Raw genomic sequence first — 18,100 nt, 5'->3', positions numbered from 1 at the left:
CAATATCCTCTTTCTCAACTTCTTCCATCACCTTCTCTCTATTTTGGTACCCCTCATCTAAATGTTTTATATATATATCTCTGTTACCCACTTAATCAATACTTTCTTCCTTTTAATCCCAAACTGTCATGCTGTGTAATTGACAGAAAAATATTCAAGGACCTTGTCAAAGCCTTCTTGAAAAAAATGTAACAACCCAATGGATTGTCGAGAGTCCGAGGGTCGAAGAACACTCAAAGTGGAGCAGGAGTATTTGGGAAGGCTTAGAGAATCTTGAGTGCATACATTAGGACATACAGAAGCTCAGGGAAAGGAAGGCACCACCTCACAAGCCACCCACCTGCCAGGCAGCTTCTACTGCATCTATTGAAGTTTGTAGTTCCTACATTGGCTCACCTGAGGACCCCCTCTCATATCACCAATTATGCTACAGAACAGAGGATTGCGCCTTTGAAAGGTAATTTATGGTGTTTAGATCAACCTTACTGTGCTTTTGGACTTACTTTCTGACTCTCATTCCATTTGTTCTGAAAAGCAATTCAATGCGGCAGAATCGAGGTGAATGGAGGTAACACAGAGTTGAAAGCGAGATGAGATCCGAGGTTTGATCGATTTATGCGCTGGGCTGAATTGGAAAGGTTGGGTATGGATCAAATCGAGGTGGCAGGGCCTGGGCCTGAAGCATATCAGAGCATGAGGGCCCATGTCCAAGAGTGAGGAACAACCCAAGGCTTCAATGATTTAAGCACTGGGACAGATTGTAAAAGGTGAGGGTGTCGGGGCTGGAGGCGAGTGACGGGCAGTTCAGCTCGTTCCTCTGTGAGGTTTACTCATCTCTGTGCTGAACGGAGGCTCCAGCCTACAGCAAATGGGTTCCTGGATCAGCTGTAGTGATGAATGACTTCGTGGCTGTGGACTCACTCTTGTGAACTTCACTTCTGATTCTTATTTGCTTACTTTTTTGTTTGCATGATTTGGTTCTTTTTTCCCTGCACAGTGATGGTCTTTTTTTAATGAGTTCTATTGGGTTTCTTTGTTTTGTGGCTGCCTGTATCAGATCTCAGGATTGTACATACTTTGATAACAAATGTACTCTGAGATCTGGATGCCGCACCCCAGTTTGTTTAGTGAAGATGTACTCAATTCCTCCATAACCAAGCAGACCTAATCATCACTCCCCACCATGAGCCATGATGATCTAGCCCCTTGCTAATATAGCTTCTTGCAGAATGCCCCAAGTGAAATTATTATTCATAACTGCCAGCAATCACATCCTAATACTGTTTATTACCTACTCACTATTGACTCAAGAGGAATCCAGAGTGAACACTTCTCACTTAGACTATTCCTCAGATTTACTGAAACACTTTACGAAAATGCCCCCAAATCAGGGTCATGTGAAGCCATGAGAGGAGGTGGTGGATGGTCATATGAACAACTACAGCATATCACAAGTCCTGGTTATGCGACCACTGACACCAAGCAGACAATCTGAAGAGTATTGATAATGGCTGGGGTCTCCCATCTAGTAAAGACACTGCCCAGAAGAAGGCAATGGCAAACCACTTATGTAGAATAACCATTTCTGTAGAACAACCATAATCATGGAAGCACCACAATCACCCACGTCATACAGTGCGGCACAATGAATGGACCAAATGAGTTATTTTCTTTCCTGTTCTACCACTTTTTTATCTGCTATCCAGGAATTTGGGTTAGAAAATATTTAAAAGTAGCTGAAAAATAAGGTGAAACTTTTAAGATGAAAGAGGCCATTTTCTCTTGCCTGCTGTCCCCTGAAGCACCAGGACCAGACTGATCACAGGGCCAGGGATAAACCTCTGTGAGCTCCTGGGAGCAACAGAGTTCTGCTGGTGATTTAGGTCACGTATGAGGCAGGGACATCAGCTTTCCAGTCATACTGGACACGATTCTCAATGTGAAGTAGGGCACAAGTGATTGTCCTTTAACTTCTCAGATATTTTACCAAATGGCACCCCAAAAGAACACAAGGATCCAGTTATGTGTGTTGGAATTAAGTTAGGCAACTTAAATAAGTGCTACTTTTTCTTATTAGCCCACACTCAATGAATGATCATCAGCCCTGAAATGTTGGCTATATATTCATTTTCATAGATGCTGCCTGGCCTGCTGAGTTCCTCCAGCATTTTGTGTGTGCTTAAATGAAGGATCTACTGCTTTTGAGAGTAATTCCTAGGATGGCTAGTCTATTAGCAGGAAACAGATTGGTAGACTAGACCTCTAAACTCTGTAGAACTCAGAAGCACAAAAGGTGGATATAATAGAAAGGTGCAAGATTTTCAAAGGGCTTTTCAGTAGTAATTCACAGAGAACATTTTTACTGACTGAGAAGGCTAAATCAGGCAGTTAGAGAAACAATCAATTAATGATGCATTATTTAGGACTGAAATCAAAGGGAATTTTCCCACACAAAGGGTGGTGAATCTTCAGAATTCTCTACCCTGAGTGCCAAGGAATCTCAGTTACTAAGTGTATTCATAGTCACAGATTTCTGAATAGTATAGGAATCAGGGGGAAAAGAAACAGGGCAGAACGATATTGCTGAGGCAGAAGATCAATCATGATCTTAAGGAATGGCCTTTTGCTTGCTTCTTACTTTCATTCAGACTTGGGACAGTCAAGTGTGCCATAGCAATCGGGCTCTGTATTTAATCAGAGAAGTAATACTGGCACTTGTTTTCCCTTCTCAATTAGATATAACTCTATGCTGCACAAACAAGTCTTTTCTTCCCCCTCGTCTGCAAATAGCTGCAGGCAGGTCAAGTATGGAAAGAATTTTAGGTATCTAGGTCAGATTTTCAGTTGATGTGACAGCAGAACTCTACCATACACGTATATGATATCCAATCAGCAGCTCCAGATTACGTTATCTGCCTTCTGTTAGGGATCGTCTGGAGTTATGACGTTATGGATAGCATAATCATGGATTAACTAAAATGAGAACCAGTTTTCGGAAAAATAGTAAATAATTTAACTTCCACTGATACTTTGTGGCCAGTGAAAGCAATCATTGGGTGTGGGACGTTATAATAGTGTCCCATTGAAACTACTTCGGGAAAGACGATTACAGCTCGTGGCATCCCGGAGTTTGGAGTTAAATTCTGACACCATTGTGTAAGGAGTCCCTGGATATCCGCCCAGTGGAATGCGTGGGTTTTTCCTGGGTCCTTGGGTTTTCTCCCGCAGTCCAAAGAGGTACCGGGTATGTTAAGTGGCCTTTGTAAATTGTCCCATTATTAGGTATTATTAATCGGGGGTTGCTGGGGCAATGTGGCTTCAGGGGCCTAATCTGCACTGTATCGCTATACAAATAAAAAAGTACGTTCCTGCTATGAGCATATTATTAAAGGTGTATCTTACGGCACTGTTCAAGACAGTACACGCACGCAACATGCTGTTGGAACTCAGCAGGCCAGGAGTGTCTGTGGAAGAGAGTAAACAGTCAACACTTTGGGCCGAGACCCTTCATCAGGACCTGAAGAAAGGTCTCGGCCCGAAGCGTCGATTGACTACTCTTTTCCGTAGATGCTGCCTGACCTGCCGAGTTCCTCCAGCATTTTTGTGCATGTTGCTTTGGATTTTCAGCATCTGCAGATTTTCTTGTGTTTGTGACAGTCCACGACAGGGCTGTTTTGTTATTTCACCTTCTGCATAGTTGTATATTCACGAAACTATCCCTCAACACTGTAAAAAGGGTAAGTATTTCAGGCGTCTGGAATTTGTACTCATGGGCTTTTGGAACAAACACCAATACGGAATATTCAAAGCAGTTCTGCTAGTTGTGGTGTACTACAATTATAAAGATATAATTCTGTAAACTTACCTGACTATATTTAAAGTGTTAAAGTAGGTGATTATAGCAATTGAAACTAGTTGACTGCTTGTTAGTTATAAAACATTGTGTCAAGAGAGTGAGATTCTCTCTCTTGGAGGTCTGCTGTGTGATTAAAGGCTTAAACTACCCAGTTACAGTTTTCATGTGGCTGTTTTAGTCAGTCACATCAGCTTCCATATTTCCTTACAATATAGGAGGCCATTTGGTCAGACAAGTGAATGCCGATACACAAACAATCTCACTCCTCTACTAAACTTCTCCATCATACTCCCTCCCTTGCCAGATTCTACCACTCACTTACACAACAGTGACAATTTACAACAGCCGATTACTGTAATTCTACCCAGCCACACACGTTTAGGATATTGGAGGAAACCGCGTGGTCGTGATCGAAATGTGCAGTCTCCACACGTAGGTCAGGACTGAACCTAGGTGACTAGAACTGCACCACTGGACCAAAATACTGTGGTTGCCGGAGTCTCCACAGTGCTTGGAAATAAGTCAAAACCTTCTACATTAATGAAGCAGTGGGCTTCATTAATAACCAAGCCATTTGGAATATAAAATGAAGCATACTCAGCCAGCCTGTCTCATTCAGGATTGCTGATTCCTACAAATGAAAGAAACATTGTGTCGCTGATTCCTTCAGTTGGGTTTCATTGCCATTGACTCCAGAGTTAACTGTGCTAATCATTAGCAGCGGCATGGTCGCGTAGTGGTAAAGCACAATGATTACAGTTACGAGCACCCTGGGTTCAATTCCTGCTGCTGTCATTAAGGAGTTTCTACATTCTCCCGTGACCACTTGGCTTTCCTCTGGGTGCTCCGGTTTCCTCCCACAGTCCAAAGACGTACCAGTTGGTAGGTTAATTGTTCATTGTGAATTGTCCAATGATTAGGCCAGGATTACACCAGGTGATTGCTGGACAGCGCAACATGAAGGGCCAGAAGGGCCTATTCTATTGTACACTGTATCTCAGAAAGATAAAATTAAATTGGATATGGTAATATGGAATCTCATACAGTATAGAAGGTTGACCAAATGGTTTGCTTTTGGATTCCTTTAAAGGATTGATACTAGAGGCTGCAAAGTAACCTTGTAATCAACAGCAGTAAACCTGGCATGAATGATTCTGCAGATCTAATGAATCTCTAAAAAGATGTCATGTTAATGATCTGGAGGAGTAGAATGTACCGAAACTAAATATCTTTATTAAATACAGTGGAAGAACAGGAAACAATAAAAAGATCAAATTCACAACAAAAAAATTTTAAAAAGAACATGTTGCCTGGTCTGCTTGGTTAAAAATGATCAGTAGGTGATCCCAAGGCCCAATTGCAATAAAGCTGAAAACAACAACTCCTCCCACATCTGGAAGCAACAAGCATGCTGTGAGATATCCTCTTGGCCAGTCTCTCGTCACAACAGGGGTAGCCTCCATTGCATTCAGTGAGTGGAATCACACTGTCTGGAATTTTGCATTTGGGTGGAAAACTGCCTCATCTCCTCCTCCATATTCTCTTCAACGGATCTTGTGTATTTCTCCTGGGCATCCATGGATCTATTTATAGCTAAGGAAAAATATTTTGGAAGTTCAGCAAATACACATTAATTAACTAATGTTAACTTTCTTTTTGTATTTACACTTTTTGTGGTCTTTTGCATATTGGTTGTTTTTTCCCTCCTGTTGGGTGTGGTCTTTCATTGCTTCTATTGTGTTTCTCGTATTTTCTGTCAATGGCTGCAAGGAAATGAATCTCGGGGTTGTATATGGTGACATAAGTGTACTTTGATAATAATTTTACTTTAAATAATTTAATGTATTAATTATAATATTCACAGGAGCAATATAGAGGGCAAGGAGCAGGAAGTGGAAGTGGGGAAAGGGAAAGGATAGAGACCAGATTGCCCTGCTGGTCTGACACACAACAGTCCTGAGTAAATTATCTTTGTAAAGGATACTTGTTGAAATAGAAATCTGCTCCCACTGCTGCAGACATCATAGCCTCCAAAGTTCTTTGCTCAGAGTTCCCAAAACAATATCCATTTGCTTTATCAACAGCTTTCATTACTTGCTTCATTGTTTCTTTATCCTATGGAAGAGATCAGTCTATCCTTCAAATATCAATGTACAACTAATAGCCTTAAAGAAACATTTGATATATCCTCACGCTGAAACCTAAAAATTCACTCAGCTATTATACTCTCATCATCGTATCTATGCTTCTCATAACACCTGTATATTTGCATATATCAAACCTGTGAATTAAATCCAAAATAAAACTAGAGATTAGGAAAAATATTTAACAGTAAGGGGATAAAATTTGAGTACAGGGGATTCTGATCAATGGTCATCAACTTAAAAAATTAACTGTGTATATGATATACTCCATCTTTCAGTTTTAATTTCTCTTTACAAGATATTCCCACCCCATATTTACTTTCCATGTTCCTTACTTCTTAATACATTCACAGACTTTGACAAACTTCTATCGGATACATTAACAGACTGCATCACAGCCTGGCCTGGAAACACCAATGCTCTTGAATGGAAAATCCTACAAAAAGTAGTGGGTACAGCCCAGTCCATCATGGGTAAAGGCCTCCCCACCATTGAGCACATCTACACGAAACATTGTTGTAGGAAAGTAGCATCCATCATCAGGGCCCCCATCCCACCACCCAGGACATGCTCTCTTCTCACTGCTGCCACCAGGAAGGAGGTACAGAAGCCTCAGGACTCACACCACCTGGCTCAGGATCAGTTATTTCCCTTCAACCTATGGACTCACTTTCAAAAGACTTATATTCCTTCATATATCTCATGTTCTCGGTATTTATTGTTTATTCTTTCTTTATTTTTGTTTATTCACAGTTTCTTGTCTTTTGCACATTGGTTGAACATTGAAGTTGCTGCGGTCTTTCATTGATTCTGTTATGATTATTATCTTATGGATTTATTGAGTATGCCCACAAGACAATGAATCTCAAGGTTGTACGTGGAGACATAGATGTACTTTGATAATAAATTTACTTTGAACTTTGAACATATACTCAAGCCCATGACATAACCCCTCACAATCACAATACATACCCATCATCACTCTATAAATCCTAACACTTAATATGTGCCCAATAATCCCAATACCTGTTTCCTCCATCATCTGCAATATCCTCAATAATAATTAACTTCTTGGTGCTGCTGGAGACCTGTTAGTGGATAGGCACTCACCTGCACATTAAGAGGGATAAAGGAGACCAGGCTGTAATCTTGAATCACTTCTACAAGCTTCTTGTTTAATCGTCGGAAGTTTTTGAAAAAAGGGTCTTTGACCAAGTGATCCAGCAGGTAAGACAGATCCAATACTTCAGTGTAATACTCCAGGTTAAATGCTTAAAAACACACAGTCAAAGTGAATGCCCATGTATGTGATAACCTTTTGCTCCTGTGAAGTCACCTTCGCTATTACAACAGTTCAATGGTTCAATTTAATATCAGAGAATGTAGACAGTATACAGCCTGAAATTCTTACATCCATCCACGAATATCAGAGAATGTATACAGTATACCACCTGAAACTCTTACTCTCCACACACATCCATGAAACAGAAAAAAAATCAAAGAATGAACGACAGAAAATGTTAGAACGCAAAACCAGCCCCCCCCCCACCCATGCACAGGCAGCAGCAGAAGCAAAAACCTCCCCCTGCCCCCACCATACAAACAACAGCAAAGTCCCCACCCCCAGAGATCACATTCATCAGAAACTACTGTCCATCCCAACACATGGACATCTCATAAACAGGCTCTCTCTCTCACTAGTGAGGGAGAGAGATAGCACTCCTACAACAGTGACCAACAGCTCGCTGTTTCAATGTTACAGTGATGCATTTGTCATGAATCATATTGATATAATTACTGAATTAACAGAAATCAATATATTCCTGATGGTCAATAATCAATTTCAGAAATTAAAGACTGAACTCTGGACCCAGAGTTAAATTCAAGGAGCACTTTACGGCTTGATATTAACTCCAGAGCCAGTCGTTTCTTTCCACAGACTCAGGGGCCAAACAACCTTACCTAGTTTCCCAAACTTTTCGATAAGATCCATTTTGGAGAGGATGTTAACATGAGGCAGCTCCACGTGCAGCATTGTGGACAAGGATGTGCAGAGAACGGAGATGAACTTTGCTGGATCAGTGCAGTAATGAGAATCCACCAAGTGAACAGCTGTTAACTATAAGACAACAACACAGCAGATTTACACAAGGTTAATACACCATTTCCTTACTGGGCTCAGTGTGTTAACTTCTGGGCCTCAAAGCACATTTCCCCAGGCTAACTCGTGTTCCCGTTTTGTGGGATCAAAGTAAATGTTATTATCAAAGTACAGATATGACACCATATACAACAAGATTCATTTTCCTGTGGGCATACTCAGCAAATCTATAGAACAGTAACTATAACAAGATCAATGAAAGCTCAGCCAGAGTGCAGATGACAATAAGATGTGCAAATAAATTGCACTAAGTAACAAAAACTTGAGATAACGTGACAGAGCCCTTAAGGTGAGATCATTGGTTGTGGGAACATCCAAATGGATAGGCAAGTGAGTGTAGTTATCCCAATGGTTGAGGGATAGTAACTGTTCTTGAACCTGGTGGTGCGAGTCCTGAAGCTCTTGTACCTTCTACCTGATAGCAGCAGCGAGAAGACAGCATGGCCTGGGTGATGGGGATCTCTGATGATGAGTCTCTGATCTCTGATGATCTATCTGCTCTACAGTTTAAAAAATAATCTAATTTCTTGTTATCTACTGACTACCAGCTTACTTGTAAACTGGCTGTGTATTACTGAGAGTACGTCTCTTGGTGTCCGGTGAGATGGATTGCATTTGATGTTTTATACTGTTGTAGTGAAATAAGATTGTCATTATACAAGTAGGCTCAGAGTTGGGAAGACTAAGGAACAGGTTTCTGGCCAGATTCAGGGTTCTGACAGCTTCTATGTTTCACCTTGTTCTCAATTTATAAGCTGAACTTACATGGAGGAGTTACTGATTGTTGGATGTCAGTGCAGCTTTCGTCACTGCCAACAGTCTTAATGCCATCAGTAATTTATGCTTTCCCCTCAGATCTGTGCCGATATCTTTTGCAAATCAGGACATAAGCGTGACACATTTATATTTGGATTAATTCACCACAAATATACATCGTCTCACATGTAAGCCAATTTATACTGAATGTGTAGTATTTGGAGACATTGGAGATTAATGATCATTGACCTCAGCCAATGTAGGAACACAATTACAATGAAAAATGATCAATTATCTAAAATCCATTACTACCTAGAAATAGGTTAAAAAAAAGTCTATAAAATTTATCCCCAACCTTTCCTCTAGCCTCTAAACCTCAGTGACGAAGAGGCAAATAGGATGGTTGCCTTCATTAATCAGAGCAGAGAATATAAATAGAGGGAGGTCTTGAAATAACTTTATTTATTGAGATACAGTGCCCTTTGAGCCCAGCAGTCCCTGATTTAACCCTACCCTGAGCACGGGACAATTCACAACCGGTGTGTCTTTGGATTGTGGGAGGAAACCGCAGCTCCCGGAGGAAACCCACAGTGAGGATGTACAGACTCCTTACAGATGACATCGGAATTGAACTCCGATCTCTGATGCCAGAGAGGCCAAGCTAGAATATTGTGTGTATTTCTGGTCAACCAGCCTACAGGAAAGACAGGATTGCATTGGAGAGGGTACAGAGGAGATTCTGGGATGGAACGTTTCAGTTATGAAGTGGACTGGTTTTCCTTGGGATGGAGGATGCTGAGTGGGGGGATGGTTACACAAGCTACGTGTGGCATTCATCTGACAGGTAATAAGAAACTTGCCCAATCGTAGAAGCATCTAAGACCAAAACGCTTAGGTTTAAAGTAAAAGATTTACAGTAGGCCTAGAGCAGGTGCTCCCAACCTTGGGTCCACAGATCCCTTGGTCCATGGCATACAAGGAGGTTGGGATCCACCTGACCTAGAGGATGGCTACTATCTAAAAAGCTGGTGGAAGCAAGTAGCTTCACAACTTCTCAGAAGTAACTCAATAAACAGTTAAATTGCCAAGGCAGAGTCTACCACAGACCGGGTGCTGGTAAATGGGATTAGTATGGATCAGTCAGTGATAGTGGCCATAGGCATGGTGGGCTCTCAGGCCTATTTCTGTGCTGTATGACTGTATAAGAACCCAGGAAATTGACTAAATGATAGGTCCTATACAATGAGTCTGACTGAACCAGGAACCACAAACCAGGACTCTGGCCTTTGAGGTCAGCTGTAATCTAACAGACCTCCGGGTAGGGAAGGAGGGACATTGTGCTGAGAGGCAGAAGTGGTAATGGGCAGTGTCCATGAACAGGAGAACAGCAACACTTCAGATATTTCAAGGTCACTCCTGAAGCATTGGGTATTTCCTCTACAGAAGCATTACCTGTCTGCTGCATACAAATATGAACTCACCCTGACATTCCATTTGGTTAATTGTGCAAGGATGTTTTTCACAGAACAGTTGTGCGTGTACAGTTCCACCTGACCAGGACAGTCAAACAGGAAATAACAGTCCTTGAACTGTTCCAACTTGCCCTGTAGCCAATCCAGGTTTGCCTCCAAGTATTCCATGCAGTAAATAAGTCCTCCATTGGGGCCCAACCCAAGCCCATCCATAACATCGTCGAGTTTCACCAGTTCTGCAATGTCCACACAACACTGGTAAGGAATGAGATCGTTGGCGGGGTCAAGGTTTACCACTGCAACTTTGCGACCTAGCTTAGAAAGAAACTCTTGCATCCCTGCACAGTACGTGGTCTTCCCCGAGCCAGGTGGCCCAATAACCACCTGGCCAAACATCACCATGGCATGCCTGCTTTCTTCTGCCATCCTACTTGGATCTCCAAAGATTCATTACAGCTCTACAGACCTGGAACAGAGAGAGGATATTCAGAAGATATCCAGCTAGTGTCCTTTGCTGACAGTGTGATAAATGGTGTAGTTGCTGCAGGAATAAAAAATTTATTGTGACAATTTACCAGAAGGTACAATATCACAGCTGATACAATCAGGAATACACTGACTGAAAGGTAAATGGAAGCAGAGTCGATAGTTAAAAGAAAATTAGATAAATACTTAAAGAGAAGTTTGCTGGGATCTAGGAAGCAGGGACTAGCTGTATAGGTCTTGCACAAAGTTGTCACAGAGGCAACAGAAAAATGCCCTCAATATCTGCCTAGTATTCCAAATCTGCATTACAGCGTTCCCCAAGACCAAATGTTTCATTCGCAAACCTCTAGAACAACACTAAAGCAAAAAAAAATCTTAAGTATGTCTCATCTTTAGCAGATGAGACATAGGGAAACTGTCAACTTTTCAGATCAATAATAATGCCCACTTAGACAGAGAATATTAAGAGGCAGACTTCTTAATTCTGAAAAAGGGTCATGACTTCTCTCAGATGGCCGGCCATGGATGCAGGACCTCTACTCCCTCGGGAGGCTAAAGAAATTTAGCATAACTTTTGACGTTCACCGAGTTTTAAAGATGCGTCACATAATCAAAGGCCAGCACCCATTCCAGACACTCCTTTCTCCCCCACCCCCAATCAGGCAGAAGATACGAAAGCACTTTTCTCTAAAACGGCAAAACTTTATTCCGTGTTTTGTTCTCTCTCAAGAAACTGACGTGATGACCTGCAGAACGATTTTTCCACTGTATCTCAGTACGTGGGAATTATAAACCGATTTAAATTTATATTCAAGGCAGACCAGCCGAGGCCTTTGAATTGCGTTTTGGGGAATCGAGGGAGAAGGGGAAAGGAAGCATGAGAGTGATGCTGAGGTTAGGACTGCATGGATAATGAGGGATGAAGGGCCAATAAACCCCACTCCTGTTCACTCCGTTTCTCCCTTTTAAAGCTGCTTGACGCGCTGAGGAGGTTCTATGTTTTGATTTTTATCGTTGAGGAGCAGGAGCAGTGTTACGACCGGATGCTGTGCAGACTCCCAGGAGTTCCTTCGGCACCGGGACTCACCGCCGCTTCGACACATACCGGCTGCTTGCCCTCGGACTTCGGCAGTCCAGTCAAAGCGCCGGCCGGCCTATTTATGGCTGCGCTGGCCGCTTTTTCCCAAAGACAGCCTCCTCTACCGAAAGACTTTCCAGACCACACGCGCACCGGCCAGAAGCCGCGCTCTCCCTCTCCCAGCCGGGACCAAGGCCGCAGGCTGTGCCGGCGCGATTGAGCATGCGTGGGCCGCCGCTACTGAGCATGCGCCGTTTCGACCTGGGACACGGTTGCCGGTTGTACCGGCACTGGGATGGCTGGAGACCTGACTGAGGTCGCCAGGCAGGCCAAAGAGTTTATAAATACATTATGTATGTGTGTGTGAGAGAGAAGAAAAACAACTAACATTGCAGTAAAGTTAGAATATGCTTGCAGCATCTTTTTACCGGCGATTCCTACTATTCCACATACCAAATGAAATGTTCCTAATCTGAAGTGTTAATTCTTTTCCTCTCTCAGCAGAAGTGAATATTAGTTCTATCTATGGTACAAAATTTTACCATTTTTAAAATTTTTATTTTGCAGTTACCTTGTTAGCATCAAGAGGATGCTGGATCTTTTCAGAGAGTAGTTTAGGATGCAGCTGTGATCCAGGTGGTGGTACCTACCCCATTCTCAAGGACATTTAGGGTGGAGTGGTAAATAGTGGCCATTCATAATTAGTATCGTTGGAGCCCGTGCTCAGCGTGGCACAACATCCAGGCTGCCCTGTCCCCCCCCACCCGTCTTCTCTCGGAAGAGCAATGGGCTCAGGGAATATATAAATATATTACGTAATTGTATCTCTGATAATCTTGTATGTGTCACGACTAGGCCTCAAGCCGCAGTGTTGCCTGCTCATAGCTGCCGGGAGGGAGGCGTCAGCACCAGCGTGCTCCACCAGGGGGCAGTGTGGTGCGATGTCCAGTCTGCAGTTAGTGCTCCCTCTCCCCCCCCCCAGTGTTTGCTCAGCAAAAGACAACCTCTATTGTGGCCGTCAGCAGATTTTGGCAGTGTTGGATGGCTCATGAATTTGAACCCATCATCAAGTGGCAGTATCTTTCTGTTGTATACATGTTATGTGTGCTTTGTGCTGTGTGTGACGGTTGGTACTGTGTTTTGTACCTTGACCCTGGAGTAACGGTGTCCCGTCTGGCTGTTTTTATACGTAGTTGAATGACAATTAAACTTGAATTGAATTGAATAATGCCGGGGCTGTATATCTGCTAGAATATTGGTCTGAAATTAGGATATGCTTGTAGCATCTGATAAACCTGATTCTGAATGTTTGTCTTCAAGTACTGAATCCGTAATGTTCTGATACAGAGATGAAGTGGGACTTCATCAATGGCTTTCTGAGAATCTAAATACACTGATTATCTTATTGTAATGTCCATCACTACACACAAGTACAGTAGTTGTAAAAGGACTGCCGTTTTGATAATGACCCTTTGTTTGAGGAGGGGAACACAAAGCTTTTGTTGTGTGCAATTTTTGCTGTTCAGTACAGTCGTGATATTTGTGTTGTAGCTTCACCAGGCTGGTATCTCAAGGTATCTGCATGTGATGTTCTCTCTCTCTCTCTTGCTCGCTGCTCCCAGGGGAAGGTCCCTGCATTCGAATAGCCTCCCTCTCTCCCTCAATGCTGTTGGAGGATGGTGCGGAAATCCTGGGGCTGCGGCTTGTGGATTGGACTCTGTAGTTCACATTATGATGTGTTTCCCACTGCTCCTTTTTCCCTGTTGCTACTTTGGGCAATTTTGAATCGGGGCAGCCTGCAGAACACGAGCAGAATATGCCTGGACTCTTTCGATTCGTGTTCTATGTTGTGATTTGTTTTTTTTTGCACATGGTGGGGTTTGATGTCTGAACCTGTTCCATGGTTTTCTTTGTTTCGTGGCTGTCTGTGAAGAAGTCGAATCTCAGAGTTTTATACTGCATGTATATTTTGATAATAAATGTACTTTGAATTGCATAGCTGTCCCTGTGTGCAATTTTTGGTGTTCAGCACAAGTGTGAAATCTATGTTGTATCTTCGCCAGGCTGGTCCCTCATCCTTTTAGGTACGTGGTGCTTTTTCTGCCATCCTCATTGATCTTCTAGTTTGACCGTAATCATACAGGGAAGGCTGTGCTGAGCCATTTAGTTCCTGGTTCTGGTATTGCTTATGGTTTTCCCCCCCCCCACTATGGTTAAAAAGTTTGTTTGGTCATTATTACATTACCCTTTGTGTGTTGCTGATTGTGGAAATTGGCTGTTGTTCTTCCATTACAACTGTGACAATTAAGACATGGTTTGCAGATAAGTGTGCCAGTTGGCAACTCTTGAAATCTAAATTCTATTCCAAACTCTGGGTTGAGGTTACCAGGTTGACTGCTTTCTGGCAGCACAAACTAAAGACCTGAGGTCTGATGAAAGATCACTGCCCTTAAAAGTTAACTATTCTTCATTTCACAGGCTTAATGTATTGATCATTTTTTAATTGACCATATTATTTTAACTTGGGTGACAAATTTTAGTAAACTTCTAGAATGCAGCTTTATTTATAATGTATAATACCATCATTCCAAATAAACTGATTCCTAAGCTCTGGAACCTGGGCCTTAGCACTCAGATCTGCAGCTAGATCTTCAACTTCCTCACAGACAGGACCCAGGCTGTAAAAATAGGGGACAAGCTCTCCTCTGCAATCACTCTGAGCACTGGTGCCCCTTAAGGCTGTGTATTCAGCCCCCTGCTGTACTCACTGTACACCCATGATCGTGTAGCCAAGTTTCCATCAAACTCAATATATAAGTTTGCTGATGACACAACAATTGTAGGCCATATCTCAGGTACTGATGAGTTTGAGTACAGGGAGGAAATTAAGAACCTGGTGGCATGGTGCGAAGACAATAACCTATCCCTCAACGTCAGCAAGATGAAGGAATTAGTTGTTGACTTCAGAAGGAGTAGCGGACCGCACAACCCAATTTACATCGGTGGTGCGCAAGTGGAACAGGTCAAAAGCTTTAAGTTCCTCGGGGTCAATATCACAAATGACCTGACTTGGTCCAACCATGCAGAGTCCACTGCCAAGAAGGCCCACCAGTGCCTTTACTTCCTGAGAAAACTAAAGAAATTTGGCCTGTCCCCTAAAACCCTCACTAATTTTTATATATGCACTGTAGAAAGCATTCTTCTAGGGTGTATCACAACCTGGTATGGAAGTTGTCCTGTCCAAGACCGGAAGAAGCTGCAGAAGATCGTGAACACAGCGCAGCACATCACAAAAACCAATCTTCCATCTTTGGACTCACTTTACACCACACACTTTCGGAGCAGTGCTGCCAGGATAATCAAGGACACGACCCACCCAGCCAACACACTTTTCATCCTTCTTCCCTCTGGGGAAGGCTCAGGAGCTTGAAGACTCGTACGGCCAGATTTGGGAACAGCTTCTTTCCAACTGTGATAAGACTGCTGAACGGATCCTGACCCGGATCTGGGCTGTACCCTCCAAATATCCGGACCTGCATCTCGTTTTTTTTTGCACTACCTTACTTTTCATTTTCTATTTATGATTTATAATTTAATTTTTTAATATTTACTATTGATTTATAATCCAGGGAGCGGGAAGCGCAGAATCAAATATCGCTGTGATGATTGTACGTTCTGGTATCAATTGTTTGGCGACAATAAAGTATAAAGTATATATTTTATTAGGTGGGTATTCTTTCATTTTTCTTGAAAACCAATGTATTTTAAGATTAGTTTTCTTTTGAGAATAAGGTGAGTGGGAATGTATTCATCCGCTCATTCGTTATGTGTTGTGTCATATGACGTGGTCAGTCACGGTCTCTCTATGACCATGATTGCTCTTGGCAGTATTTTCTACAGCAGTGGTTTGCCGTTGCTGCCTTCTGAGCCGGGTCTTCACAAGACGGGTGACCCCGGTCATTATCAATACTCTTCAGAGATTGCTTGGCATCAGTGATTTCAAAGCCAGGACTTGTGATATGCTCCAGCTACTCTCGTGGCTTCACATGACTGCAGGCTAGTGGAAGGAAAGAGAACCTTAGACCTCCTTTGGCTTCCCCATCCCACCACCCTGAGAATGTCTTAGTCTCGTAAAACTGTTATCAGAATTGCAGATCTTAATTTGTGGTTTATTTAATTTTTTTTGAGCAAGTAGTTGCAAGAAAATGTTTGTGAACCCTTTGCATTTACCCGTTTTTCTGCATTAATTAGTCATAAAATAAAATGTTTTTGTTTGGGGAGCAGTGATTTCCTCCGTGGTGTCCTTCCACAAACACCATTCTTGTTCAGTGTTTTTCTTACAGTGGACACCTGAACAGAGACTTTAGCAAGTTCTAGAGATTTCTGCAGGTCTTTTGCTCTTACCCTTGGGTTCTCTTTCACCCCTTCAGCATTGCACGTTGTGCTCTTGGTGTGATCTTTGCACAATTTCTCTTACTGTGGACTGATGAACATTCTGGTCTTCAGAAATGCTTTTGTAGCCTTTTCTGGCTCCATGCATCTCTTCAATTCTTCTAAGGTCCCCTGGAAGTTACTCTGAGGCATGGTGCACTTAAAGAGACCTTTCTTGGGAAGAGCAGGCTCTGTCAGTAACCTGACTTTATGTGTCTTTCTTATAGGGCAGGGCAGCTCTCCAACCCACACCTCCAATCTCATCTCAATGACCCCAAGTAGCTTTTGTAGAAGGCATTACCCAAGAGTTCACATACTTTTTTTGAATCTAGTCTGTGATTGCTTAAATGGTGTACTCAGTATTAATGAGAATTGTTTGTGTCCCATTTTATGAGTAATTAATGCAGAAAACCAGGTAATTGCAAAGGGTTCACAAACTTTTTCTTGCAACTGGAAGAATTTCCAATATGTAGCAATATGTAGAAAAGTAATCGCTTATTGCTATGTGTACTCATCTCTAGCTGAACACCAGTTTTCAGTTGTTTACATGTAATAATTGGGGCAATACTTACATTATAATCAATATCCAGAAAGAAATGCAGGACTAACAGATGCTAATTATCAGTAAAGTATTCTGAAATACGTGACAATATATTGAATATGTGACAGCAAGGATTCAATTATGTCTATTAACTTTAAATATTTATTTAAATAAAACATTTGAAAAAATTGTATGCAAAATATTCTTTCTACAATAAAAAATATCAATATACAAAGTTATTATTTACATAGAAAAAGGTTCTAATTACAATACTGTATTATTCTCACAGTAAGAATATGCAAGTAGTTCTAGGATCTCTCACCATGATGATATAGGATCCATTTTAAGTAAATAGTGGAAGTTAATCTGCTAGAGGAACTCAGCAGATTGAGCAGCATCCCTGGTGTAAAACAATTGCTGAAATGCCAACAATTCTTCTCCCTCGCTCCCACCCACCCACCCACCCACCCCACATAACTGCTGTGTTCCTCCAGCACATTGTTCATTGCTCCAGTTCCCAGCTTCTACAGTCTCTTGTGTCTTCAAGATATGAAATATTATAATTGTACCTCAAATCATGCTCTATAATTCTATAAGTTTTCCTAAAAGTGTCCACGTTCATTAGTTTGTTTTGGGGAAGTTGCGAAAACACTTATGTTAACTTTGCCTGGAAAATTAGGGAGAGCTTCACCCACAACTGTGGTCCGCGATCTGCAGACATGATGTGACAACCTGTGTTCTGAAAAAGGTGGTGCAAGGTGAATTAGGGACACATTTTAAGGATCCTTTTGGGATTAGAAGGGATGTGGTATTTAATAATCCTTAGTCCTCCAGTAAGATGAGAAAGGAGGATTAAATCGGGGCAGCACGGTAACATAGTGGTTAGCACAATGCTTTACAGTACAGGTGACCCGGGTTCAATTCCCGACACTGCCTGTAAGGAATTTGCATGTTCTCCCTGTTACTGCGTGGGTTTCCTCCGGATGCTCTGGTTTCCTCCCACAGTCCAAAGATTTACTGGTTGGTAGGTCATTAGGCTAGGGTTAAATTTGTGGGTTCAAAGTGCTGGAAGGCTCTATTCTGCACTGTGTGTGTGTGTGTGTGTGTGTGTATATATATGTGTGCATATATATATATATGTATATGTGTGCGTATATATATATATATATATATAT

At 42.1% G+C, this 18,100-nt stretch overlaps 1 protein-coding gene across 2 annotated transcripts; it reads right to left on the bottom strand.

The window, feature by feature from the left end:
• Positions 1-5,075: 5,075 nt before the first annotated feature.
• Positions 5,076-12,176, bottom strand: gpn2 (GPN-loop GTPase 2). 2 transcript variants are annotated; one of them, XM_063033777.1, is made up of 6 exons: positions 11,963-12,176; positions 10,399-10,855; positions 7,963-8,119; positions 7,111-7,271; positions 5,841-5,971; positions 5,076-5,439 (listed from the first exon to the last, which is right to left on the bottom strand). In XM_063033777.1, exons 2-6 carry the CDS (start codon positions 10,813-10,815, stop codon positions 5,325-5,327), a joined length of 981 nt encoding a protein of 326 aa, XP_062889847.1. In that variant the 5' UTR covers positions 10,816-10,855; positions 11,963-12,176; the 3' UTR covers positions 5,076-5,324. The 2 variants fall into 2 exon arrangements, with proteins under 2 accessions (XP_062889847.1, XP_062889848.1); XM_063033778.1 differs by having other exon boundaries at positions 11,981-12,176.
• Positions 12,177-18,100: the final 5,924 nt, after the last annotated feature.

This window comes from Mobula hypostoma, chromosome 26 (genome assembly GCF_963921235.1).
Source record: "Mobula hypostoma chromosome 26, sMobHyp1.1, whole genome shotgun sequence".
In the NCBI taxonomy this organism is placed as follows: Eukaryota; Metazoa; Chordata; class Chondrichthyes; order Myliobatiformes; family Myliobatidae; genus Mobula; species Mobula hypostoma.
Note: the sequence above shows the minus strand (reverse complement) of the source record. Positions and strands in the feature narration are given on the sequence as shown.

Excerpts from the sequence above, each read along its gene's own strand:
- gpn2 (XM_063033777.1), bottom strand. The coding sequence starts at position 10,815 with ATGGCAGAAGAAAGCAGGCATGCCATGGTGATGTTTGGCCAGGTGGTT. Across the intron at positions 5,972-7,110 it reads TTATCCCTCTTAATGTGCAG|GATAAAGAAACAATGAAGCA; the intron begins GTGAGTGCCTAT and ends TCTCTTCCATAG. Across the intron at positions 5,440-5,840 it reads GCAGATTTCTATTTCAACAA|ATCCATGGATGCCCAGGAGA; the intron begins GTATCCTTTACA and ends AGCTATAAATAG.